The sequence below is a fragment of the Salmo trutta genome, chromosome 5 (genome assembly GCF_901001165.1).
Source record: "Salmo trutta chromosome 5, fSalTru1.1, whole genome shotgun sequence".
Classification (NCBI taxonomy): Eukaryota; Metazoa; Chordata; class Actinopteri; order Salmoniformes; family Salmonidae; genus Salmo; species Salmo trutta.
In genome coordinates this window covers 47119785-47147089 of record NC_042961.1, presented here as the reverse complement: position 1 = coordinate 47147089, position 27305 = coordinate 47119785, and the positions used below count along the sequence as shown (strand labels likewise).

The 27305-nt window shown below is 41.7% G+C and overlaps 1 protein-coding gene and 2 long non-coding RNA genes across 3 annotated transcripts; all 3 read left to right on the top strand.

Moving 5' to 3' along the window:
- The first annotated feature begins 54 nt into the window (after positions 1-54).
- LOC115194283 (uncharacterized) lies at positions 55-1310 on the top strand. The gene is made up of 2 exons (XR_003878331.1): positions 55-140; positions 746-1310. It is a non-coding gene; the product is annotated as an uncharacterized LOC115194283 (long non-coding RNA).
- A 5710-nt stretch (positions 1311-7020) lies between these two features.
- Positions 7021-8715, top strand: LOC115194284 (uncharacterized). The gene is made up of 2 exons (XR_003878332.1): positions 7021-7137; positions 7567-8715. It is a non-coding gene; the product is annotated as an uncharacterized LOC115194284 (long non-coding RNA).
- Positions 8716-24421: 15706 nt separating this feature from the next.
- LOC115194278 (odorant receptor 131-2) lies at positions 24422-26988 on the top strand. Its single transcript, XM_029753885.1, has 2 exons — positions 24422-25838; positions 26276-26988. Exons 1-2 carry the CDS (start codon positions 24802-24804, stop codon positions 26331-26333), a joined length of 1095 nt encoding a protein of 364 aa, XP_029609745.1. The 5' UTR covers positions 24422-24801; the 3' UTR covers positions 26334-26988.
- Positions 26989-27305: the final 317 nt, after the last annotated feature.

The following is a 27305-nucleotide window of genomic DNA, read 5'->3' as shown; positions in this document are numbered from 1 at the left end:
TTTTACAGAAATTGAGGTGTTGGCAATGGAGGTCTACCATACTTTAGCGAGAAACCTCGTGGAGTACAGTTAGTGTGGGTCCAGTGAAATTCTGATGAATATCAGGATGAAATATTTTTTTATTACTGTGCTTTCTACAAGTAGGTACACTCTATTAATCTGACAGACTCATTGCAGAGTATGGGATTGATTGAAGCTCAATTTTAAATTCAAATCTCCCTACAATCATATCTTTCTTTAAAAATCAGAAACCATGGACAGCCACATCATATTTAGCTTACGTTGATTGGACTAAATTGTTTCCCGCATCTTTTAGTTGTCACTGTATTAGACTAAGCAGAGGTGATTACATGATGTTGACACTTTGAAGTTGAAATGGTGCTGGAATAGTGGAGACAGCTCCTGTTTTCTTTCTGACTTGTGGTAACTCTGTGGTTCTACATTAACTTACTTTACCATGCTGTACGTCATGTAACTGTTTGTTACATGCAATATGCTTTGTGGACTTCACCGGACAGATATTGCTCTCCAATTTAGTGATAAAACAAAGGTGTGGTTGAATTAATTCTGCTACTATCTTCCTATTGTCTCGGCCTTAGGCCTATATTTCACGGTCGAAAGGCATATGAAAGGTTGTAGGGGAAAAAAACGCAATTATCACAACACATACAGTACGAGTCAAAAGTTTGAACACACCTACTCATTCAAGGGTTTTTCTTCATTTGTTCTATTTTCTACATTGTAGAACAAAGAGTGAAGACATCAAAACTATGAAATAATACATAACCACCTGACCCAACCCCCCACTGATCCGCCTTCGGCCCGCCGACTGACACCACCCCGACAACCCCCGGACGCAGCCCCTTGTGAGACGACGCACGAGAGACCGCGAGATGGGCCGCACAACGAACTTCCAACGGTTCCGAGAAGAGGGCGACAGAGCGACTGCTCCCCCAGCCGCGGCTCGAGCCCAGCCCATGAAAATGGACAAACTAAAGGGTGTGCAATGTAAATGCCCACTGAGTGTACATTCTGAACCTTGTTTGAGTCCAGTAGGTCACATGACCAAGGAGCTATTGAAATTAGAACGTTAGAAACATTTATGTAAAAACGTGTGAGATGAAAATGGACTAACTAAAGGGTATGCAATGTGTAGGCCCACTTAGTGTACATTCTGAACCTTGTCTGAGTCCAGTAGGTCACATGACCAAGGAGCTATTGAAATTAGAACGTTAGAAACATTTATGTAAAAACGTGTGAGATGAAAATGGACTAACTAAAGGGTATGCAATGTGTAGGCCCACTTAGTGTACATTCTGAACCTTGTTTGAGTCCAATAGGTCACATGACCAAGGAGCTATTGAAATTAGAAAGTTACATTTTTTATGTAAAAACGTGATGAAAATGGACAAACCAAAGGGTGTGCAATATAGAAGGGTAGTCAGTGGAAATTCTGAACCTTGAGTCCAGTAGGTCACATGACCAAGGAGTTATTGAAATGAGAAAGTTTGAAAAATTACTGTAAAATCGAGTGAGATGAAAATGGACAAACTAAAGGGTGTGCAATATAGAAGGGTAGTCAGTGGACATTCTGAACCTTGGTTGAAGTCAGTATTCATGACCAAGGTGCTATTGGAATTCGAATGTAAAAAAAGTTTGTACTTTATTTACGCTCCCTAACTAATTCAACTAGGAATACAAAATGCTGCTCACTTTTCCACATTTATTTGCTTTGGAAAGCTAGGTAATGTCCTAATTGTCAAAATAAGACCTGTGCAATGTTGTGCTCAATTTTTCAAACATCATGACACTTATTTGGAGTCTGTGGCTCAAGTGGTTTGAAAGCTATTGAGATTTGAAAGTGCGAATATCAGTCGAATATCCAACCTGAAACTGATTTTACCTCGGTTATAATGGGCTTGAGCATCTCAGCTGCTGCTGCTGCAACATGCTGCAAGTCATAAGAAGTATATAAGAACAAACCTATAGGCTACTGTAGATAACTAGTTATATGGTGGTATTAAAGCTGGTATATATTGAGGCTAGCTGGCTAACACCAATCTGCCGAAATCTAGCTAGCTAGCTAACAAACAGCAAAGAAAGGGAGCTTGTTAAATTTGTTTATGGCAGAAGGTTTGTTACACAAATAACTTCAGCCAATAGCTAGTTAGAGCCAGTCAACAACAGCTGACCTCGACACAAAAGCTAGCTCACGTCCAAATGCCAGTGCTACATTTTTCCACAAAACATAAAGGAAAAGGAATGGGGGATACCTACTGTTGAAGTTGGAAGTTTACATACACTTAGTTTGGAGTCATTAAAACTCGTTTTTCAACCACTCCACAAATTTCTTGTTAACAAACTATAGTTTTGGCAAGTCCAACAATTGTTTACAGACAGATTATTTCATTTATAATTCACTGTATCACAATTCCAGTGGGTCAGAAGTTTACATACACTAAGTTAACTGTGCCTTTAAACAGCTTGGAAAATTCCAGAAAATGATGTAATGGCTTTAGAAGCTTCTGATAGGCTAATTGACATCATTTGAGTCAAATGGAGGTGTACCTGTGGATGTATTTCAAGGCCTACCTTCAAACTCAGTGCCTCTTTACTTGACATCGTGGGAAAATTAAAAGAAATCAGCCAAGACCTCAGAAAAAAATTTGTAGACCTCCACAAGTCTGGTTCATCCTTGGGAGCAATTTCCAAACGCCTGAAGGTACCACGTTCATCTGTACAAACAATAGTACACAAGTATAAACACCATGGGACCAAGCAGCCGTCATACTGCTCAGGAAGGAGACGCGTTCTGTCTCCTAGAGGTTAATGTACTTTGGTGCAAAAAGTGCAAATCAATCCCAGAACAACTGCAAAGGACCTTGTGAAGATGCTGAAGGAAACAGATACAAAAGTATCTATATCCACAGTAAAATGAGTCCTATATCGACATAACCTGAAAGGCCGCTCAGCAAGGAGGAAGCCACTGCTCCAAAACCGCCATAAAAAAGCCAGACTACGGTTTGCAACTGCACATTGGGAAGAAGATCGTACTTTTTGGAGAAATGTCCTCTGGTCTGATGAAACAAAAATAGAACTGTTTGGCCATAATGACCATCGTTATGTTTGGAGGAAAAAGGGGGAGGCTTGCAAGCTGAAGAACACTATCCCAACCGTGAAGCACAGGGGTGGAAGCATCATGTTGTGGGGGTGCTTTGCTGCAGGAGGGACTGGTGCACTTCACAAATTAGATGGCATCATGAGGAAAGAAAATTATGTAGATATATTGAAGCAACATCTCAAGACATCAGGCAGGAAGATAAAGCTTGGTCACAAATTGGTCTTCCAAATAGACATTGACCCCAAGCATCCTTCCAAAGTTGTGGCAAAATGGCTTAAGGACAACAAAAACAAGGTCCTATATAGGATTGACCTATAAGGTCAATCCTATAGACAATTTGTGGGCAGAACTGAAAAGGAACGTACGAGCAAGGCCTACAAACCTGACTCAGTTACACCAGCTCTGTCAGGAGGAATGGACCAAAATTCACCCAACTTATTGTGGGAAGCTTGTGGAAGGCTACTCGAAGCGTTTGACCCAAGTTAAGCAATTTAAAGGCAATGCTACCAAATACTAATTGAGTGTATGTAAACTTCTGACCCACTGGGAATGTGATGAAAGAAATAAAAGCTGAAATACATCACTCTACTAATATTCTGACATTTCACATTCTTAAAATAAAGTAGTGATCCTAACTGACCTAAAACAGGGATTTTTTACTAGGATTAAATGTCAGGAATTGTGAAAAACTGAGTTTAAATGTATTTGGCTAAGGTGTATGTAAACTTCTGACTTCAACTTTAGTCAGTTGTAGAACTGAATGCATTCAACTGAATTGTGTCTCCACATTTAACCCAACCCCTCTGAATCAGAGGTGCGAGGGGCTGCCTTAAATCGACATCCACGTCTTCGGTGCCTAGCTAGTTAACGTACATCAGTTCAAAACCAACACCAAACGTTGGGCAAAATGTCATTACTGCTACCTTACAATGCATGTAATGGACTTTTGCAACACGAGCTAACTATTTACTACATAGTCCAAGCTACGGTAAGAGCTAGCCATATTTCATTGGGCCAATGCATGATTGCTAGAATCAGAAAAAAAAACACTTTCGAACAGCTAAAATAGATTCCAGTGTGCTCCTTCTCCTGTCTTCTTGACATTTTTATCCAAATATTATCTGATCAACAGTGCCATTTGACCGTCTTGAGTGTATGTACAGCTCTGATCTGGATACTAGACAAGCCCATGCGTTGGATACTGGACAAATTCTGTCAACAACTCTGCAGTGCATGGCCATTCCAATGGCACAGGGTGAGAGGAGGGGGCTAATGCACTCCCCAAACCCTGATTTTATATTTATATAGGATGTATAACTCTGCAACGCTTTAGGCCAGAAACAAGCTGTAAAAGGCACAAGAAAGACGTGGCTCTAGTATACTTGGTATATATTTGTTGAGTTTCTATGGCTGAGTTATACAACCTTCAAAAATCCGTGACCTAAAAACGTTTTCCTTTACTTTGCTTTCAATCAGTATTGAGTCATATTTTACAATGGAAGACTGTCGCAATCAATTGAGATATTCATCTTTTGAAAACTGTAAACAATTACTCTTGACTGTCCATGGTAACTTCTAAACAAACTTTAACTGATTTTAGCTATTAGAGGGCAACAGCCAGCAGACCAGGGTTTAAAACAGCAACCCTTGCTGTTTTACAAGCACATTACCTGTGCCATTAATGCCCAGACCTTTTGGCAGGGGCCAAATTAAAGGGTACAATAGCACTGCAAATGGCATCCTTGGTTGCCTTGTCGCCGTGATTAGGCCTAAGGCCGAGATAATAAGAAGACACAGTGGCAGAATAAATTCAACCACACCTTCGTGTTGTCACAAAACCGGAGAGCAACATCTGTCCGGTGAAGTGCACAAAGGATATTGCATGTAACAAGCAGTTACGTGACCTACAGCATGGTCAGGCAAGTTAATGTTTCCGTCATTTTCGGACTACTAAACAACCATTGATTTAGAACCACGCGCAGAGAGTTACCGCAAGTCGCAAAGAAAACAGGAGCCGCCTCTACTATTCCAACACAATTTCAACTTCAGCATTTCAACATCAAATCAACTAAGCTTAGTCTAATACAGTGCCAACTAAAAGATACCAAAAGCAGTTTAGTCCAATCCAGTAATTGTGTGTCTATATATGATATGGCTGTCCATGGACTGATTTATGTGTGTGTATGTGTGTCAGCAATTGATAAAACAGGACCATGTATGCAAAACAAGTGTTTCTGAGCTTATGTCAATATTGCACAGGTAAGCTAAAGGTTACAGAAACTCAGGAGTGGAGACAGGCACTATAGACCTCTATATATGAGTGACTGTGTCCAACACACCACCACCTGTTGTTATGTTGAGCACCCACTGACCAAAGAAAGATTTTTTCTAAATTAAATGTATTGCTACAAAACAAAGGTTTAAGAAAATAGAGGCAGGCATGACATTACTACAAGGGGAAAAAAGCTCACTCAATCAAGCATGGTGGTCTTTAAAAAAAAGAAAAGAAGCTTGCTTTCATATAATAAAAAAAAAAGCTTGAAAAGGTAGTGGATTGGGATTTGTGTGGTGTGTGAAGAATCCAATACTTTAACTTGTATGCGGTACAAATCACATTATTGTGGTAGCACCTATGCTAAAGGCATCAGCATACTTTGGTTCGGCTGGCGGCTTGCCAAACTCTCCTAGGCGAACCGAACGAGCGTGCTCGCATACTCCCTTAAAAGACCAGGTCGCTTGAAAAATTGAAAAAAGGGGGGAAAGCAGCAATATTACCCAGGGACAGTAGAGGGTGATGATCTGGTAATAGCCATCTACGGCCAAACAAGGAAGTGACGACACACCTAAACAAAGAACAGTGAATTTCATAAAAATTTAAATTGTAAAACATTTAAAAAGTTCCTTTTTAGATAAAACTATACTAAATATATTCACATCACCGAATAATTTATTAAAACACACTGTTTTGCAATGAAGGTGTACAGTAGCCTCAACAGCACTTTGAAGAGTAGCACCATGGTGTAGCCGGAGGACAGCTAGCTTCCATCCTCCTGTGGGTACATTGACTTCAATACAAAACCTAGTAGGCTCGTGGTTCTCACCCCCTTCCATACTTGCAAAGTAATTATGACAACTTCCATTGGACGTCCAACCTATCAGAGCTCTTGCAGCATGAACTGACATGTTGTCCACCCAATCAAAGGATCAGGTAATTCATCTAGTACTGAAAGCATAAGGTACAGCTAGCTTGCACTGCAGTGCGTAAAATGTGATGAGTAGTTGACTTAAAGAGAGAGAAAGACAATAGTTTTGAACAAATTAACCTAGAAAATGCAGCTAGCTAGTTTAGCCTACTCAAACACGCTGCTCAAACAGAGGGATGCTATATTAGCTAGCTGGCTATAACAATCCAACATAACACTGGATCTCTTCCAAGTCAAGGAAAGCATTTGGTTTTACTAATTTATTGCCACCAGGGCCCGCCGGTGTAAGTGCTAAACTGCTTACTGACAGTATACACTGTAACGTTACTGCATGATTGAAGCAGGTTTACTAACACGTTAGTTCTATTAGCTATGTAGACTATGACGTTACTTTAGCTAATATGGTGACAAGGATGTAGGCTGTGTGTGGCGGTTATGATATGGCGTGGAACGTTTTTTTTCCCGCCTGGTCACATACAGCTGATGTATTGTGCATTGAAGTCCACAAATGAAGGGAAAAAGTGAGAGGAGGTGAGCGTTTAGATGTGAAAAGGAATACAACGTGGCTGTTGTATTATCTTGATGGCAGTGTGTGATGCCCGCTACAGGTTCACAGTGGTGGATGTAGGGGCATACGGCAAAAAAGCGATGGTGGAGTGTTTTAAGAGAGTTATTTTGGGTCCAAACTGCTGTAGAAGATCCTCGATTTACACCCGCCAGCTGTCCTGCCAGGTACCACAACGCCAAATCCTCATGTTTTCCTGGGAGATGCAGCTTCCCCCCTACATGAGAACCTCATTTGCCCATATCCCGGTATGTTGATAATAGAATGTTGGAATCAATTTAACTTTTTCTGTTTCTAATTTCCCTTGTTACTGCAAACATGTATGCACCTCTATATCAAATCAAATGAAGTGAAATTGTATTAGTCGCATGCGCCAAATACAACAGGTACAATGTACAATGATGATACAACACGTACAATGATGTTCATGTAAGTAGAGTTATTAAAGTGACTATGCATAGATGACAACAGAGAGTAGCAGTGGCATTTCCGTCGTAAGGGGGGGGGGCAATGCAAATAGTCTGGGTAGCCATTTGACTAGACGTTCAGGAGTCTTATGGCTTTTTATCAAGGCTTTTGGAATATGGTTACTGGTAAATGGTATGGTGTTTTTTGTTCTTGACCAAATCAGCTATATTTTATATCTGACATATATTCTTTTGTTACCTTTCATTCAGTTGTCCATCTCAATGAACCTGGGCGTACCTACAACTACTGCCACTCTCGTTGTCGGAGAGTCATAGAGAATGCATTCGGCATCATGGCTGCAAAGATTAGGATTCTTGGTTGTCCAATCGAGTGTACCCCTGAAAAGGCTAAGAACATTGTGAAGGCATGTGTGGCCCTCCACAACTACCCGTCTTCCACAGATGAAGCTCATGAGCCAAATGCTAGAAGGCACGTAGCCTTCCGCTTTTGCTGACACGTCCCTCCCTTCTGGTAACTACCAACCTGGAGAGTGGAGGAGGGTTGTGGCAGAGGACAACAATCTCCAAGAGCCAGGGAGACTCGGCTTGCAAGTGAAACAAGGAACAAGCTCAGGGACTTCTTCCTCTCCCCCCTGGACTTGCCATGACAAGGTTAGGAGAGTACAACTCAACCCAAGGCCAGGAAATACTGCAGAATAGGCCTTTGTTTGGATTGCAAACACACACACCCCTTGATGGACTCACACAGTTATTTGTGTGCACTGTAAACCAAAGTACTTTGTACTAAAATGTAGAGTATTTAAATCTTGTTCATATATTGAAACCTGATTCTATGACATCTGTGCTCCCCAAGCTCTTGTTTAAGCCTGGGGAGGCATAAGTCATCACCTTTATCCCTCTACAGCTACACATATATGTTTATCATCATATGATTTCCTTTTCATCACCAAGTAATATTATAGAGTATAGAGAGAAAACCCTGCAGGGCATACCATTTACGATGTGGGAACTGGTACCTAGACCAAAATGAAAGGAAGAAAATGTATAAATCCATTTGTACTGCTTGTTATTGTTTTGACCATTGCAACTGTCAACAGGAAGAAATACCAAAATGTAGCGTGCAGAGGCGTTTATGTAAATGATTTGTGAGATATGCATAATGAAACCGCATGGGAATGTTTTTAAGGTGTTGTTAGTAATGCATTCAGCTACAAGTGTTTGTGCCCAACAAGACTAACCTATAAAATCATATCAGGAAAGGGTAACAAAATGTGTAGGCCCAGGCCGGCGGAAATACAATCTTCGGCAAAATCATTCGCAAGGAGATTCCTGCAAAAATATTATTTGAAGATGAACATGTAATAATTATTAGTTTATGATAAATCAGTTGTAATCAAACAATCATTTTATTCACCATTTTTTGTTTATCTTGTGATGGCTAGTGTTCTGGTTTTCCTGTCAAACAGACAGCCTCTTATGTAATTGTGTCATTTGAAGTATTTGGGTCAGCCAGAATCCTTCACAGCAGTGCATTTCTTTTCCTGTGTCGTGGAAATTCAGTACTGAGAGAGACTTGGTCATTTCTTCAAACAGTCATCTTTATTTAATATCAATTAATTATTGCAAAAAAATATATATTTTACCAGGCAAGTCAGTTAAGAACAAACTCTTATTTTCAATGACGGCCTAGGAACAGCGGGTTAACTGCCTCGTTCAAGGGCAGAATGACAGATTTTTACTTTGTCAGCTCGGGATTTGATCTTGCAACCTTTCGGTTGCTAGTCCAACGCTCTAACCACTAGGCTACCTGCCACTCCCAGGTGCCAGGATGTCTAAGGACCATTCAGGCCTTTGTTCTACTCCTCTCTATTCCAGCTAAACATACAACATATATTGTCTATGGAATGTGCACGTGCACCACTAATCATAGAATGGAATGTGGCTGTTTGGTTTTTTATCACCGAGACATCAGTCAATTGGCAGCTTCAAGCCATCTCTAGTAAAACCCATGTCCTCGACACCCAGACTAGCTGCAGGAAGCTAGAGTGAACACCATAAAACTCAGCATTAGCAGGACAGAAATATCTTACTGTTTGTTAAGTAAATAATTGTTAAATATCCACCAAATAAGGTGAATACATAAGTTTTACCTCACACCTGTCAGTGTGGAGACGGTTGTAGATACAACAATGACCATAGCTGCAGCCACAGCTTCCAGTTCTGCATTTGTTAGTGGTGTGACATCCATCCAGGTCGCCGATGCAAAGTTATAAAAAAGCAGAACAAGTCGACACATGTATGACCACTTCAACATGATCCTCTGTAGCAGCCAGGATTAGAGGAGTGAAACCTGGGGACAGACAGTTTGATTACTCTCCAACACCAACATATACAGATACAGACTCCCCCACTTCTACACACAAATGATCAAGTTCCCTAAAAGATGGACAAATCAATATAGAAATATAGCTACGTGGCATACAGTACCAGTCAAAAGTTTGGACACACCTACTCATTCAAGGGTTTTGCTTTATGTTGACTATTTTCTACACTGTAGAATAATAGTGAAGACATCAATGCTAAGAAATAACACATATTGAATCATGTAGGAACCAAAAAAGTGTTAAACAAATCAAAATATATTTGAGATTTGAGATTCTTCAAAGTAGCCACCCTTTGCCTTGATGACAGCTTTGCACACTCTTGGCATTCTCTCAACCAGCTTCATGAGGGAGTCACCTGGAATGCATTTCAATTAACAGGTGTGCCTTGTTAAAAGTTAATTTGTGGAATTTCTTTCCTTCTTAATGCGTTTGAGCCAATCAGTTGTGTTGTCACAAGGTAGGGATGTTATACAGAAGATAATATATTTGGAAAAATACCAAGTCTATATGACAAGAACAGTTAAAATAAGCAAAGAGAAATGACAGTCCATCATTACTTTAAGACATGAAGGTCAGTCAATCTGGAACATTTCAAAAACTTTTCAAGGTGCGTTGAGTCATTGTCAACAGGACAATGACCCAACCAGGTATTTTGGGCCCCATGAACATATATCACATATCACCACAGGCCACACCAACCCTGCGCAATTGCTGTAACCACACACCTCCAGAACCCAAATGACCCATTTAAAGCTTTGAATAACTCTGCCTTTGCAGGCTTGCAACTCTCTTGTAGTCCAATATTTACTGTATGATATTTACTGACAGTGAGCTGTGAAAATATAACACCATGCAGACATACATGCAACATTCTGCATACAGTGGAATTCACTATTGATGCAAGACTGATACCCTCTATAAGAAATGTGCTAAAGGCCATCTTTTACACTCTAAATGTAATTTTAATGGTACAATTCTTGAATGGAAAATTCTCTTAACATTAATGGATAACTTAAAATAAGTATAACTTAAATATACATTAACCTCTTCAATTAAAATAAATTAACATTATTATCTATAGAATGATATAACAATCAAAATAATAAAATCAGCAGCAGATGTTTGAACAAAGTATACATACCAACTGGAAAATAAGCAGCTGTAAAAGTGGAAATGGAAATGAAAAGGCCTGATGCTGGCGCTGGAGGAAAGGTCAAGAGGTCACCAAATCAATAGGTTTCTGCCACTTGGGGTCTTGATTACGCACAACAAGTTTTATGAAAATCCAGCCTGTCATGACGTTGGCCTGTTGGTAAGGTTTATGACCCCCCCATAAATACCTTTCTCCCTTCCCCTCTCTCTCTGACCCTACTGAAGGACTGCTGTCCTGAAGGACTGCTGTCTTGTTAAATATAGAGAGTCTGGGAACATCAAACAAATGGGGAAAGGAACCATATTTTGGTAATAAAACCAGTTGGACATATGCTTTGGAACGTAATGAGTATGGATGTCAGTTCGGTTGTCATCTGAGACATTATGACTGATGACAGGACGACATAAACTGTACCTGGGAAAGTATACACCCTCTAGTTATCAGAGTCACATGGAATTGTTATGCAATTGAAATGTTTGATATTGAAATTGTTTGTTAGGAGATTAAATGTAATTTTAGCTTCCAAATGAGAGATTTGGGTTTTCATAAGGAAAGTGCCCTGCTTGATCAGTGGCCCACCCCTGTGAAGAGGAGGGGTTATAAACGATGAAACACATCCTTCCCCCCTCTCCACTATATAAGCCTTTGACGAAAAGATAACCACGTTGTTCCAGTACGTGAGGTCTGCAGCCTCTACGTTAGAAGGACACGCATGTCAAGTACAGAACTAAGCCAACCTCGGCGTGAGCTTTGGTGGCGAATGGTATGAACTTTGAGCTTATTCACTACAGAAGTGATACTTCCTAGCCGTTGAGTTAGCAGCGGCCGCTGTAGACGTGGGCTAGGAAAGGACGGACGACGGATCCAGTCTAACAGACGGACGAAGATACCACCACTTATCCAATTTACCACCAGAGACATTCTTCCGAGTACAGGAAGATCTGTTGGCCAACCCGGCCAGCATCTACGACCAATAAACCGAAGCGCAGCTCAGAGTAAATATTTATTGCATTTTCCTTTTCCAAATGGGCGGTAATTTAGAATGCATAAGATAATGTATTTACGATAGCATAGCTGCTGTTTGTTTGTTCCTAAGTCTTCCCGCTCTTTCATTCAAGCCCAACCCCCTTTCCTTTGTGTAACCAGCCGTCATATCTGTTCCGTCCACCGGGACATTTCTGTATGACATCATTTGTATTCTGTGTATTTGTAATTCTGTGTGATTAGTTTAGGTATTTAGTAAATAAATAATTAAACCCAATTTTGTATTGCTGATTCAACTTGTTAGCCAGGGTTCGTGAAGATAGCCAAGAATTTACAACTTTCATTATGAGACTGAAAATAAGATAAGGGTTAATATTGACTGCTATCGATGTAAAATATTACTAAGTATTTTAAGAGTTTATTCGGAAGATAACAGCTCTATAAACGTTCTTCCGTGGTGCCCCGACTTTCTAGTTAATTACATTTACATGATTAGCTTAATCAGGTAACATTAATTACAGAGAAATAATTTTATAGGTAAGCATGTCATATCACTTAATCCGGCATAGCCAAAGACACGACAAGCCATTACTTTGAGATGTACAGTGAGGGGAAAAAGTATTTGATCCCCTGCTGATTTTGTACATTTGCCCACTGACAAAGAAATGATCAGTCTATAATTTTAATGGTAGGTTTATTTGAACAGTGAGAGACAGAATAACAACAAAAAAATCCAGAAAAACGAATGTAAAAAATGTTATAAATTGATTTGCATTTTAATGAGGGAAATAAGTATTTGACCCCCTCTCAATCAGAAAGATTTCTGGCTCCCAGGTGTCTTTTATACAGGTAACGAGCTGAGATTAGGAGCATACTTTTAAAGGGAGTGCTCCTAATCTCAGTTGGTTACCTGTATAAAAGACACCTGTCCACAGAAGCAATCAATCAATCAGATTCCAAACTCTCCACCATGGCCAAGACCAAAGAGCTCTCCAAGGGTGTCAGGGACAAGATTGTAGACCTACACAAGGCTGGAATGGGCTACAAGACCATCGCCAAGCAGCTTGTTGAGAAGGTGACAACAGTTGGTGCGATTATTCGCAAATGGAAGAAACACAAAAGAACTGTCAATCCCCCTCGGCCTGGGGCTCCATGCAAGATCTCACCTCGTGGAGTTGCAATGATCATGAGAACGGTGAGGAATCAGCCCAGAACTACACGGGAGGATCTTGTCAATGATCTCAAGGCAGCTGGGACCATAGTCACCAAGAAAACAATTGGTAACACACTACGCCATGAAGGACTGAAATCCTGCAGCGCCCGCAAGGTCCCCCTGCTCAAGAAAGCACATATACATGCCTGTCTGAAGTTTGCCAATGAACATCTGAATGATTCAGAGGACAACTGGGGGAAAGTGTTGTGGTCAGATGAGACCAAAATGGAGCTCTTTGGCATCAACTCAACTCGCCGTGTTTGGAGGAGGAGGAATGCTGCCTATGGCCACAAGAACACCATCCCCACCGTCAAACATGGAGGTGGAAACATTATGCTTTGGGGGTGTTTTTCTGCTGAGGGGACAGGACAACTTCACCGCATCAAAGGGACGATGGACGGGGCCATGTACTGTCAAATCTTGGGTGAGAACCTCCTTCCCTCAGCCAGGGCATTGAAAATGGGTTGTGGATGGGTACTGCATCATGACAATGACCCAAAACACACGGCCAAGGCAACAAAGGAGTGGCTCAAGAAGAAGCACATTAAGGTCCTGGAGTGGCCTAGCCAGTCTCCAGACCTTAATCCCATAGAAAATCTGTGGAGGGAGCTGAAGGTTAGAGTTGCCAAACGTCAGCCTCGAAACCTTAATGACTTGGAGAAGATCTGCAATGAGGAGTGGGACAAAATCCCTCCTGAGATGTGTGCAAACCTGGTGGCCAACTACAAGAAATGTCTGACCTCTGTGATTGCCAACAAGGGTTTTGCCACCAAGTACTAAGTCATGTTTTGCAGAGGGGTCAAATACTTATTTCCCTCATTAAAATGCAAATCAATTTATAACATTTTTGACATGCATTTTTCTGGATTTTTTTGTTGTTATTCTGTCTCTCACTGTTCAAATAAACCTACCATTAAAATTATAGACTGATCATTTCTTTGTCAGTGGGCAAACGTACCAAATCAGCAGGGGATCAAATACTTTTTTCCCTCACTGTATCTTGTTCTCAGCCTGTGGGCATCATGTGTGTAGTGATCCAATATCCATAGCCATGCCATTTAACAGGTATCACTGGCCCTTGATCAGCCTTACTCACCAAGAGCCCAATGATGATCCTTCTTGTTAGCAAAGTCACTGATCAGCTTGTTTTTCAACATCCTCACTTTGTCTATCTCTTTCTGTGCACCTTCTCTCATTTGCTCCATCCTCATCATCTACATTGGTACTGTCTTTCACCTCTTCCTCCACTTCCACACTCCTCCCTGACAAAACTGTATCACTTGAAGAGGGTCCTGGCTCTGTAGAGTGTACATGACACATATGATAATATATCCTATAATATAATACCATTTGTAGTAACATCATAAACAAAGTTTCAGTTATTACCATTTTGTTGACTTAAATTAACTGCACGCACACGGAAAAAATGTAACAGCACTGAATCCTGCAGAATATTGACCCCAAGTACCTGCAGTTGCGTACCACCACCACTAGACATCAGTAAAGGACCATATTTCAGTCTGCATCAAAGCCATGGAGACATACCGTGGCCATTTCTTTTTTTTTTAATGTTTTATTTAACCTTTATTTAACTAGGCAAGTCAGTTAAGAACAAATTCTTATTTACAATGACGGCCTACAAAAAGGCAAGAAGGCCTCCTGCGGGGACAGGGGCTGGGATTAAAAATGTAAAATAAATACAATATAAATATAGGACAAAACACACATCACGACAAGAGAGACAACACAACACTACATAAAGAGAGACATAAGACAACAACATAGCAAGGTAGCAACACAACATAACAACAACATAGTAGCAACACAACATGGTAGCAGCACAAAACATGGTACAAACATTATTGGGAACTTACAACAGCACAAAGGGCAAGAAGGTAGAGACAACAATACATCACACAAAGCAGCCACAACGGTCAGTAAGAGTGTCCATGATTGAGTCTTTGAATGAAGAGATTGAGATAAAACTGTCCAGTTTGTGTCTTTGTTGCAGCTCGTTCCAGTCTCCAGCTGCAGCGAACTGAAAAGACGAGCGACCCAGAGATGTGTGTGCTTTGGGGACCTTTAACAGAATGTGACTGGCAGAACAGGTGTTGTATGTGGAGGATGAGGTCTGCAGTAGATATCTCAGATAGGGGGGAGTGAAGCCTAAGAGGGTTTTATAAATAAGCATCAACCAGTGGGTCTTGCGACGGGTATACAGAGATGGCCAGTTTACAGAGGAGTATAGAGTGCAGTGATGTGTCCTATAAGGAGCATTGGTGGCAAATCTGATGGCCGAATGGTAAAGAACATCTAGCCGCTCGAGAGCACCCTTACCTGCCGATCTATATATTATGTCTCCGTAATCTAGCATGGGTAGGATGGTCATCTGAATCAGGGTTAGTTTGGCAGCTGGGGTGAAAGGGGAACGATTACGATAGAGGAAACCAAGTCTAGATTTAACTTTAGCCTGCAGCTTTGATATGTGCTGAGAGAAGGACAGTGTACCGTCTATCCATACTCCCAAGTACTTGTATGAGGTGGCTACCTCAAGCTCTAAACCCTCAGAGGGAGTAATAACACCTGTGGGAGGAGGGGCATTCTTCTTACCAAACCACATGACCTTTGTTTTGGAGGTGTCCAGAACAAGGTTAAGGGTAGAGAATGCTTGTTGGACACTAAGAAAGCTTTGTTGTAGAGCATTTAACACAATCTGGGGAGGGGCCAGCTGAGTATAAGACTGTATCATCTACATATAAATGGTTGAGAGAGCTTCCTACTGCCTGAGTTATGTTGTTGATGTAAATTGAGAAAAAGCATGGGGTCAGGATGGAGCCTTGGGGTACTCCTTTGGTGACAGGCAGTGGCTGAAACAGCAGATTTTCTGACTTTATACACTGCACTCTTTGAGAGAGATAGTTAGCAAACCAGCCCAAAGACCCCTCAGAGACACCAATACTCCTTAGCCGGCCCATTAAAATGGAATGGTCTACCGTATCAAAAGCTTTGGCCCAGTCAATAAAAATACCAGCACAACATTGCTTAGAATCAAGGGCAATGGTGACATCATTGAGGACCTTTAGGTTACAGTGACACATCCATAACCTGAGCGGAAACCAGATTGCATACCCGAGAAAATCAAATCAAATTTTATTGGTCACATACACATTGTTAGCAAATGTTAATGCGAGTGTAGCGAAATGCTTGTGTTTCTAGTTCTGACCGTGCAGTAATATCTAACAAGTAATCTAACAATTTCACAACTACCTTATACACACACGTGTAAAGGAATGAATATCAATATGTACATATAAATATATGGATGAGCGATGGCCGAACGGCATAGGCAAGATGCAATAGATGGTATAGAGTACAATATATACATATGAGATGAGTAATGTAGGGTATGTAAACATTATATAAAGTGGCATTGTTTAAAGTGACTAGTGATACATTTATTACATCCAATTTTTTATTATTAAAGTGGCTAGAGATTTGAGTCAGTCTGTTGGCAGCAGCCACTCAATGTTAGTGATGGCTGTTTAACAGTCTAATGGCCTTGAGATAGAAGCTGTTTTTCAGTCTCTCGGTCCCAGCTTTGATGCACCTGTACTGACCTCGCCTTCTGGATGATAGCGGGGTGAACAGGCAGTGTCTTGGGTGGTTGTTGTCCTTGATGATCTTTTTGGCCTTCCTGTGACATCGGGTGTTGTAGGTGTCCTGGATGGCAGGTAGTTTGCCCCTGGTGATGCGTTGTGCAGATCTCACCACCCTCTGGAGAGCCTTACAGATGTGGGCGGAGCAGCTGCCGTACCAGGTGGTGATACAGCCCGACAGGATGCTCGCGATTGTGCATCTGTAAAAGTTTGTGAGTGTTTTTGGTGACAAGAGAAATTTCTTCGGCCTCCTGAGGTTGAAGAGGCGCTGTTGCGCCTTCTTCACCACGCTGTCTGTGTGGGTGGACCATTTCAGTTTGTCCGTGATGTGTATGCTGAGGAACTTAGAACTTTACACCTTCTCCACGATTCATTTGATCTCAATTCAGTTGACTACGACATTTGATTTTGTAACACCCAGTTATTTAGATTGCTTATGTTTATAAGACCTGAGGTCGGGGCGTTCCTATACTTTAGTTTAACTCTACTCAGAAGTAAATGCTGGCATTACGTACTGTAGTTCACATGGCATATCCCTCCCGCCGTCTGGCTACTGTAAAACACGGAACTGGAATCCCACAGCACGAATACACGGACTGGAAAATGGCATAATGTTCACTACGTTAGAGATTTCTCCATAAGACTGCCCATCCATGGATATCACGAAATTGGGGAGAAAAAGGGTGTAAAAAAAATATGCAACCAAAAATAAAATATAAAGAATGCCCATTCAGTTCCTGAACTAAGTGGAATAGTGAGTGTAGAAATCCCTACGTGAGCCATCCTTCTTTAACTTTACTCCACGAGAACTCGGGCTTAGAGTTGCTGTCCATGTTCACTTCATGGATCTCCTTTCTTGCCAGTGTAATTTTTAAAAAACAACTTCCGTGACCCGTCTGTTGTAGTCCTTTATTAGTGGACGACAGGTTTCGGTCACAGCAGTCATTTAGTTATATAAAGGAGTTAATATATACCCAGTGTATTATGTTTGTGTGTGCCTATGTATACTATTTAGGTTATTATAGCACTTAAGTGTGCCTTTTTAGTGTATAAGCCTTTTATGACAGTTAGTGATTATTAGTTAGTTAAGCCTAAAATGGTGCCAGTGCATGTTAGTCAGTATTATGCCCAAGCCTTTTCCCATGTTTGCGATTCCACCGTTCAGTTATGTTGTAATGCCCTAGTCATTAATGTGTTACTACTGCCACCTGGTGGTACTTTAGAATAGGGCCTGTATCTGTAGTAAACTGTGTAGTAAAGTGATGCATTTGAACTGTGGTTTAAATTGTAAGTGGTGTCATGTAATGTCATTGTATAATTGCTGTATATTATTCCTGATATTAATGATACTCTGCATTCTGCCTTCTCCTATAGGACAACCACACACAAGCACTATCACCTTTCCACATCCACAGTTATGGATCAGTGGTACAAGCAGTAGCCTTCCTAGTGATCCAGCTATAGCCCTGTACATATCGTGCTGTTATTTACTGTCTTCTGTTTCTTCAGTAAACTACAAGCCAACCGCTCACCGTGTCTTGCCATCCTTGTGTTCTGACGGACGCCCCGAGGTGAACACACCCAAACCAAAGCAGAAACCTAAGAGTTAAACAGTCTTTTAGTTCTCCATTACACATACTATTTATAAACTGATCAGAATTTCCTTAGAACTAGAGTCATGAAAATAAACAAGTACACCCCCCTTCTTTTTCTCTCTTTTTTTCATATTTGGACACATGGATATTTGAGCTAAATTCCAACCACATTCATTGATAAAGGTAACCCAATTTAACAGATCACACAAAAATAATGTACTTTGAAAATGTTATGCAAATAAAATAAACAACAATGCAATTTCCTTATGAGGAAAAGGTTAGTACACTGCTACATTTACCATCACATAAAATGTCTCAACTAAGAATCAGGTGCACCAAAACAGGTGCAAATTATTAGGAAATCCTTATAGAGTAACTTCGGAGGGTCCAGCCTTCCATAAAGATCAGAAACTTGGTCTGGTTTGGTCTTGACCATATGGGTGTGTGGTAACACATCATTCCAAGATCAAAAGACCTACCCGAGGCCCTCAGAAGAAAGATTATTGATGCCCATGAGTCTGGGGTTACAAATCTATTTCTGAGCAATTCGAAGTACATCATTCCACTGTCCGACAGATTATCTACAAATGGAGAAAATTCCAGACCAATGGCAATCTTCCTAGGACAGGTTGTCCCACCAAATTCAGTGCAAGAGCTGACCGAAAGATGCTCATACAAGTCTTTAAGAACTCTAGGGTAAAATCCAGTGATCTACAGGTCTCTCTTACCACAACCAATGTTGAAAGGAATGAGTAAACTGTCAGAAAGAGACTGCACAAACTTGGCCTACATGGGAGGTCAGGAAGATGGAGCTGTTTGGCCGCAATGCCAGACGCCATGTTTGGCGAAAACGAAACACTGTCTTTGAACAGAAGAACCTCATACCAACCGTAAAGCATAGAGGCGGTGGTATTATGGTTTATGGCTGCTTGCTGCCTCAGGGCTAACTTGCCATCATTGAGTCAACCCTGAATTCCATATCGTACCAGAGAATTCTTGAGGAGAATGTGAGGCCATCTGTCAAGAAGATGAAGCTGAACCCGAACATGGATCTTGCAGCAGGACAATGACCCAAAACACACAAGCAAAGCTACAAGAGAATGGCTCAAAGATATGAAGTGGAGAGGGCCGTGCATGAAAGAAACCCTCGACCATGACAGAGTCGAAGCAGTACTGTAAAGAAGAGTGGGCAAAAATTCCTCCCAGTCGATCTAAGAGACAGATAGACAGTTACAAGAAACGGCTACATGAAGTTTGTCACGCCCTGACCATAGAGAGCCCTTGTTTCTCTATGGTGTAGTAGGTCAGGGTGTGACTAGGGGGTAGTCTAGTTTATATTTCTATGTTGTGTTCTAGTTTATATTTTCTATGTTGGTGTTTTGTATGATTCCCAATTAGAGGCAGCTGGTATTCGTTGTCTCTAATTGGGGATCATATTTAAGTAGCTATACCTGTGTTTGTGGGATATTGTTTTGTGTTTGTGCCTGTGCACCACGTAGTCATGTTTAGTTGTTAGTTTATTTGATTTATTTGTGGAATTGCATTTCTGTTGATTTTTCAAAAAATAAATTATTGCAAAGTAGTGTAATTTGTAGAATTAGGTTACGTTTATCTGTCGACAGTGTTGAAGTGAAGATTACATATCCATCTGTCCAAATATGTACAAAAAATACAATTTTCCAGGGGGTGTACTTACTTTTTTACATGACTGTATATGACACAAAATATGAACAATGCTTACAATTTGGAGTCTGCAAATTACCTCCCTAAAGATAGGTCTTTCTAAGACTGTCATGTCATCATTGCAGCTGGCGATATCAACCATAGAAAGAATAAAGAAAAGGAAAAGTTAGGAGCAATTACAAAGAAGAATCACTTAGGACCCAAGGCCAAAGAAGACAATGGTTGATTTACTTTCAGTTTCACAAGAGACAGACAGACAGAGAGAGGGGCAGACAAAGAGAAACAGACACAAATAGAGCAAAGACAGATGGAGAGACAGACAGACATACAGAGAAACAGCCAGAGAGACAGACACAGACAGCCAGAGAGACAGACAGAGAAAGACAGAGAGACAGACAGCCAGAGAGACAGAGACAAACAGCCAGAGAGACAGACAGACAGAGAGACCGACAGTGAGAGAGACAGACAGGGATAGCCAGAGAGACAGCCAGAGACAGACAGAAAGACAGCCAGCCAGAGAGACAGAGACAGACAACCAGAGAGAGAGACAGACAGACAGACAGACAGACAGAGAGAGAGAGAGAGAGAGAGAGAAACAGAGATACAGAGATCCCAGACTGCATTGCAACTCCCAGCATCCACTGGCTAATGATAGCAATTAGCAAGCCCAGCCGAAGTCTAAATAGAAATGCCATTCCACATTTATTTTGGATTACAATCATGCTATAATGCTCATAAAATGCTGAATATATGTTCATACCATTGTCACCAATCAACTGAATTACACTCAAAATAGCTGTAATTCAGATGCTTGGATGACGACACTAGCTAGCTAAGTTGGCTAGTTAACCAAACCCATTATGATGGTTAGCTAGCTCAACTGCTACATCAGAAATAATTGTTTACAACAATAACAGCTGAGTTTAATCTTAGCGAATGTCTTAAACAACAGTCCAAAACAACATATAAGCCTGTTAGATAATAAATAAATAAATATTATTATGAAATGTACAGGCAAAATGCTAATTACTACGGAATCCGTCCAGCTGGTTATACTTCTGCTCCTTGTTCTCTCTATGCAGTGGCTTTCCCTGACTGGAGACTTCCTTGCATCCACAAAATGACACATACCTCTCTATGAGGCGTGATCGATGCCACCAAACATTATGAATATACTGACAAGATACATGTCTCTCTGCCCTAACAATGGGAGTTGTTGTCCACAAAGCGTGTGTGAATAGGTATGGATATCTAATTGAGGTGTGTGAATAGGTATGGATATATAAGTGTGGTGTGAATAAGTATGGATATATAAGTGTGGTGTGTGAATAGGTATGGATATCTAATTTGTGTGTGAATAGGTATGGATATATAATTTGTGTGTGAATAGGTAATGATATCTAATTGTGGTGTGTGAATAGGTATGGATATCTAATTTGTGTGTGAATAGGTATGGATATCTAATTTGTGTGTGAATAGGTATGGATATATAATTTGTGTGTGAATAGGTAAAGATATCTAATTGTGGTGTGTGAATAGGTATGGATATATAATTTGTGTGTGAATAGGTATGGATATATAATTTGTGTGTGAATAGGTATGGATATATAATTTGTGTGTGAATAGGTAAAGATATCTAATTGTGGTGTGTGAATAGGTATGGATATCTAATTGTGGTGTGTGAATAGGTATGGATATCTAATTGTGGTGTGTGAATAGGTATAGATATCTAATTGTGGTGTGACTAGGTATAGATATCTAATTGTGGTGTGTGAATAGGTATGGATATATAATTGTGGTGTGTGAATATGTATATATATCTAATTGTGGTGTGAATAGCTATGGATATATAATTGTGGTGTGTGAATATGTATATATATAATGCTCAAACAAATAAAGGGAACACTAAAATAACACATCCTAGATCTGAATGAATGAAATAATCTTATTAAATACTTTTTTCTTTACATAGTTGAATGTGCTGACAACAAAATCACACAAAAATAATCAATGGAAATCCAATTTATCAACCCATGGAGGTCTGGATTTGGAGTCACACTCAAAATTAAAGTGGAAAACCACACTACAGGCTGATCCAACTTTGATGTAATGTCCTTAAAACAAGTCAAAATGAGGCTCAGTAGTGTGTGTGGCCTCCACGTGCCTGTATGACCTCCCTACAACGCCTGGGCATGCTCCTGATGAGGTGGCGGATGGTCTCCTGAGGGATCTCCTCCCAGACCTGGACTAAAGCATCCGCCAACTCCTGGACAGTCTGTGGTGCAACGTGGCGTTGGTGGATGGAGCGAGACATGATGTCCCAGATGTGCTCAATTGGATTCAGGTCTGGGGAACGGGCGGGCCAGTCCATAGCATAAATGCCTTCCTCTTGCAGGAACTGCTGACACACTCCAGCCACATGAGGTCTAGCATTGTCTTGCATTAGGAGGAACCCAGGGCCAACCGCACCAGCATATGGTCTCACAAGGGGTCTGAGGATCTCATCTCGGTACCTAATGGCAGTCAGGCTACCTCTGGCGAGCACATGGAGGGCTGTGCGGCCCCCCAAAGAAATGCCACCCCACACCATGACTGACCCACCGCCAAACCGGTCATGCTGGAGGATGTTGCAGGCAGCAGAACGTTCTCCACGGCGTCTCCAGACTCTGTCACGTCTGTCACATGTGCTCAGTGTGAACCTGCTTCATCTGTGAAGAGCACAGGGCGCCAGTGGCGAATTTGCCAATCTTGGTGTTCTTTGGCAAATGCCAAACGCCCTGCACGGTGTTGGGCTGTAAGCACAACCCCCACCTGTGGACGTCGGGCCCTCATACCACCCTCATGGAGTCTGTTTCTGACCGTTTGAGCAGACACATGCACATTTGTGGCCTGCTGGAGGTCATTTTGCAGGGCTCTGGCAGTGCTCCTCCTGCTCCTCCTTGCACAAAGGCGGAGGTAGCGGTCCTGCTGCTGGGTTGTTGCCCTCCTACAGCCTCCTCCACGTCTCTTGATGTACTGGCCTGTCTCCTGGTAGCGCCTCCATGCTCTGGACACTACGCTGACAGACATAGCAAACCTTCTTGCCACAGCTCGCATTGATGTGCCATCCTGGATGAGCTGCACTACCTGAGCCACTTGTGTGGGTTGTAGACTCCGTCTCATGCTACCACTCGAGTGAAAGCACCGCCAGCATTCAAAAGTGACCAAAACATCAGCCAGGAAGCATAAGAACTGAGAAGTGGTCTGTGGTCACCACCTGCAGAACCACTCCTTTATTGGGGGTGTCTTGCTAATTGCCTGTAATTTCCACCTGTTGTCTATTCCATTTGCACAACAGCATGTGAAATTTATTGTCAATCAGTGTTGCTTCCTAAGTGGACAGTTTGATTTCACAGAAGTGTGATTGACTTGGAGTTACATTGTGTTGTTTAAGTGTTCCCTTTATTTTTTTGAGCAGTATATATAATTGTGGTGTGAATAGGTATGGATATATAATTGTGGTGTGAATAGGTATGGATATATAATTGTGGTGTGTATGGTTATGGAAACAATGGCAGTTTCAAGAACAGTATTTCTACTGGAGCTACTTTGCAGCACAAACATATACCTTCCAGAAGTTATAACCCCCCACCTCTGACCCCTCAGTGTTTAGCCATATTAACCAGAGTGTCATGTCCAGCAACATTCTTTAGGCCTTTTGTTCATTACATTTCCTGTTTGCCTACTGAACGTTCCCCAGATGAGTCTGGTGTTCTGAGAGGTGATTTGCTGTTTGACTGTTTTTTCTCTTCCCCCGGCCATGTAATCCTGGGAGACGAAATCAGCAGAAAAACTAGTGCAAAGCATCATCATCAAGGAGAAGGGAACGCAGTACTTCAAGGTGTGTGTGTGTGTGTGTGTTTGTCTTTGTGTGAAGGGAAGTAGCTTCAAGTAGCGTTGCAGTATAACAGGATTTTGTGTGTGTGGGAGTGGGAGAAAGAGAGAGTGAGAGGGGGAGAGCGATTGAGAGGGAGGGAAGAGGGAGGGAGAGGGAGAGAGAAGTATCGCATGGCGTCTGTCCAGTACAAGAGGGTCCTGGAGAATGAATCAAGTGATTCCCGAGGGGGAGGAGCAGTAGGCGTGGATGGTCTAAAGTTTACGGGAGGATAAGCACATTCTCAAGTAACGTTTTTATAAAAACCCATTTTTGAATGAAAACTGGCGCACCATATGTTGGGGCATATTTTGTGCGTACGTGACATTTATAAATGTGACCCCTGATGGTCCTAATTCGAAATTAGATTACAAAGTGATTATACAGATTGTATTATGTTAGGATAGTTTGACGTGTATTAATCAAGTAAATTATTTACTGTATGTGGTTGCATAAATGAGGCTATACTTCTCAGAGTAATATGCCTGCCCTGTATCAGAGCAGCGCGTGTTGATGAAAAATGTTATTGTTTAGCATGATGTTTGATTATTTTAGATACAGTATATATCTCAAAAGCAGCATCTAGTGTTCAGTTGAAAATCGAAACGTACTTCCCTTTGTGAATGTGGCGATTGCGCACTGTGCACACTGGCGCGCTTTTGGGGTTGGAAGACAGACCAGACCGGCAGCCAGAAAGACAGCGAGAGAGATAGAGAGAGGGATAGAAAAGAAGAAAGGGGTTTCTCATACACAGACATTGCATTGCATTGAATGTCTTGGATGTACTCTGATTGAGTAGCCTAAATGACCACTCAATTGTTAAGCGTCTGGGGAAACTATAAGAACGCAGAAGCCATGAAGAAACAACTCCACCAAATACCCTAAATACAGCATCAAGGAATAATGTATAACGGGACTGGAGAAACGGGTGGAAAGGACTACACCTATGTACGGGTTTGTGCGTCGACCATCGCCTTCATAACATTGGCATTCTTCAACGTCGTCATTAACTGGACTATAGTGCGCGAGGATCGACTTCGGGGCCATGCGCGCTTTGTGTTGGTTTTTCACCTGTTGGTGTCCGCTCTGGTGTACTTCGGAATGTGTTCTGTTTTCTACCTCCAGATCTACTTCGAAGCCAAGCCGGTGGCATCCATATGTGGGGCCATGATAACGGTCCTAATCACCAGCGCGTCCAATATCCTTCTGACTCTCACTGCTATGTCGCTGGACCGTTATTTTGCCGTCTGTCATCCTCTGTGGTACAGTTCTGTCTGGCAATGGCCTTGGCTAGTTGGGCTACTGACATGGGGACTCGCATTGGTTATCCCCCTCACTCTGCTCTCCAAGACAGAGATGCTCGGCAGTGATACAAATGTGGAATGTGGAAGGGAACAGCTGAAGAAAGGTGGCCTGGAAAAAATATTGTTGATATCAGTGTGCACGGCGCTCATTCTGTACAGTTATGTAAGGATACTGTTTGAGGGGCGACGGTTGGGAGTGATGAATCGACGCAACATGGTCGGATGCAAGACCCTCGCCCTGCACGGTACTCAACTCGCCGTATACATCCTCCCCAACTTCATGAACTTTGTGCTAACAGTTCTCCAGAAACAAGGACACATTCAGCCGGGGACCAAAGAACTGTCTGCGGTGGTTAGTTTCGCCTTCTTTAGCTTGGCGCAGTGCGTCGCACCAATCGTCTACGGTTTGCGTAAAGAGGAACTCTTGGAGCAGGTGCATCGCCGATTCCCTTGTTGTTCCCGCCACCTGAAAAGCGTCCTGGGCCCGGTTCCCCAAAAGCATCTTAAGGCTCATTTCATATTAGAGCCCAAAAGCCTAGGTTCTAACGATGAATTTAGCCTTAAGATGCTTTTTAGAAACCGGGCCCCGGAGTGGACCTGGCGTGCCATAACGCCTTGTCTGCATTCCCAGACAAGGTATGTGATCAAATGTTTGTGGTTAAGATACTGTACATGCCAACAAGTGTTACATACTTTATGCGCACGTTATGCACACTAATTGGGTTAGCCCAGTGGCATGGAGAATGATGAATGGATACATACTGAAAGACAAGATGTGATGACTAAATACTCACTGATGTAGTCCAGCCAGAAATAGCAGGGATTATTACCAAAACCATATCTATTATTTTATACTGTATATTCTCTGACAAAGTTAGCAAAGTTGATAGTTGTCATTCGCTGTTTTGCCTACTTCCTTTTTTTGCACATGAGTTTTAGATAATGTGGGATGTGAGACTACAGACAAGCTATTCTTACCACATTGGAAATGAAGCAATGTTTTGTAACAAACATCACATGGCTTCGGACACCTTTATTTTCTCAGACTTTGAATATTTTTCTTATTCCCCCAGTGAAAGAAGACTGACGTTCCAGACCCTCATCTCGCTGGAGCCACAGACCCCAGTTTGAGGGGATGATGAGAGCTAAGTAGCCACCGTTCCCGTAGCTTCACTACCCACCAGTACTTCTCCTGTGCTCCATAGACTGGGCTGAAGACATTTTGTACCAGACTGATACTTCCTGTCAGATGTCACAGAGACAGCGGTGGATGGGGGACATAACAACATGACAAAAGGTTTCAATCTCACTATAAACATTTGAGACGAGTCTGCGTTTTTTGCTGATGAACATTCATACAGTACTTGGTTATCCAGCATCTGCACAAAGCGGTGAAAGTGCTTCTGTTCTACCCAGGGTGTAGTTATAGGCTTGGGCATCACTATGGACAGACCAACCTCAGACCACCTGTAGTGTGTTAACTGTACAGTGTCAGAGGAGTCAAGCAGGAATTTGACTCATTTGACAGTACAAGACCACCAGAATTGACTGCATGTGCATTGTGCAATATAGCCTACTATGAAAGAGTTGATTCATTAATGATAATTGAATCAGCAATGTCTTCTTTTGTTGTGTGAGAAAGTCAAGACAATATCTTTTATTTGAGATGTAAAGATCCCGATTCATTCAAATAAGAGCCAGATTGAACATTATTGCCCATTTTCATCGCCATGTGAACCTCAGTGGCAGATTCTTTGTAATAAAAGAATTGAAACTGTGAACAGCACGTGATCTGGAGCAGTATTTCTATTTATTATGGATCCCCATTAGCTGCTGCCAAAGCAGCAGCAGCTACTCTTCTTGGGGTCCAGCAAAGGCAGTTTATACAATTTTTAAAACATTACAATACATTCGCAGATTTCACAACACACTGTGAGCCCTCAAGCCCCTACTCTACCACTACCACATACCTACAGTACTAAATCCATGTGTATGTATAGTGCGTATGTTATCGTGTGTGTATGCATGTGTCTGTGCCAATGTTTGTGTTGCTTCGCAGCCCCCGCTGTTCCATAAGGTGTTTTTTAATGTGTTTTTTGAATC

Coding starts and splice junctions, on each gene's coding strand:
- LOC115194278 (XM_029753885.1), top strand. CDS start 24,802: ATGTATAACGGGACTGGAGAAACGGGTGGAAAGGACTACACCTATGTA. Junction 25,839..26,275: donor TGTCTGCATTCCCAGACAAG/GTATGTGATCAA, acceptor TTATTCCCCCAG/TGAAAGAAGACTGACGTTCC.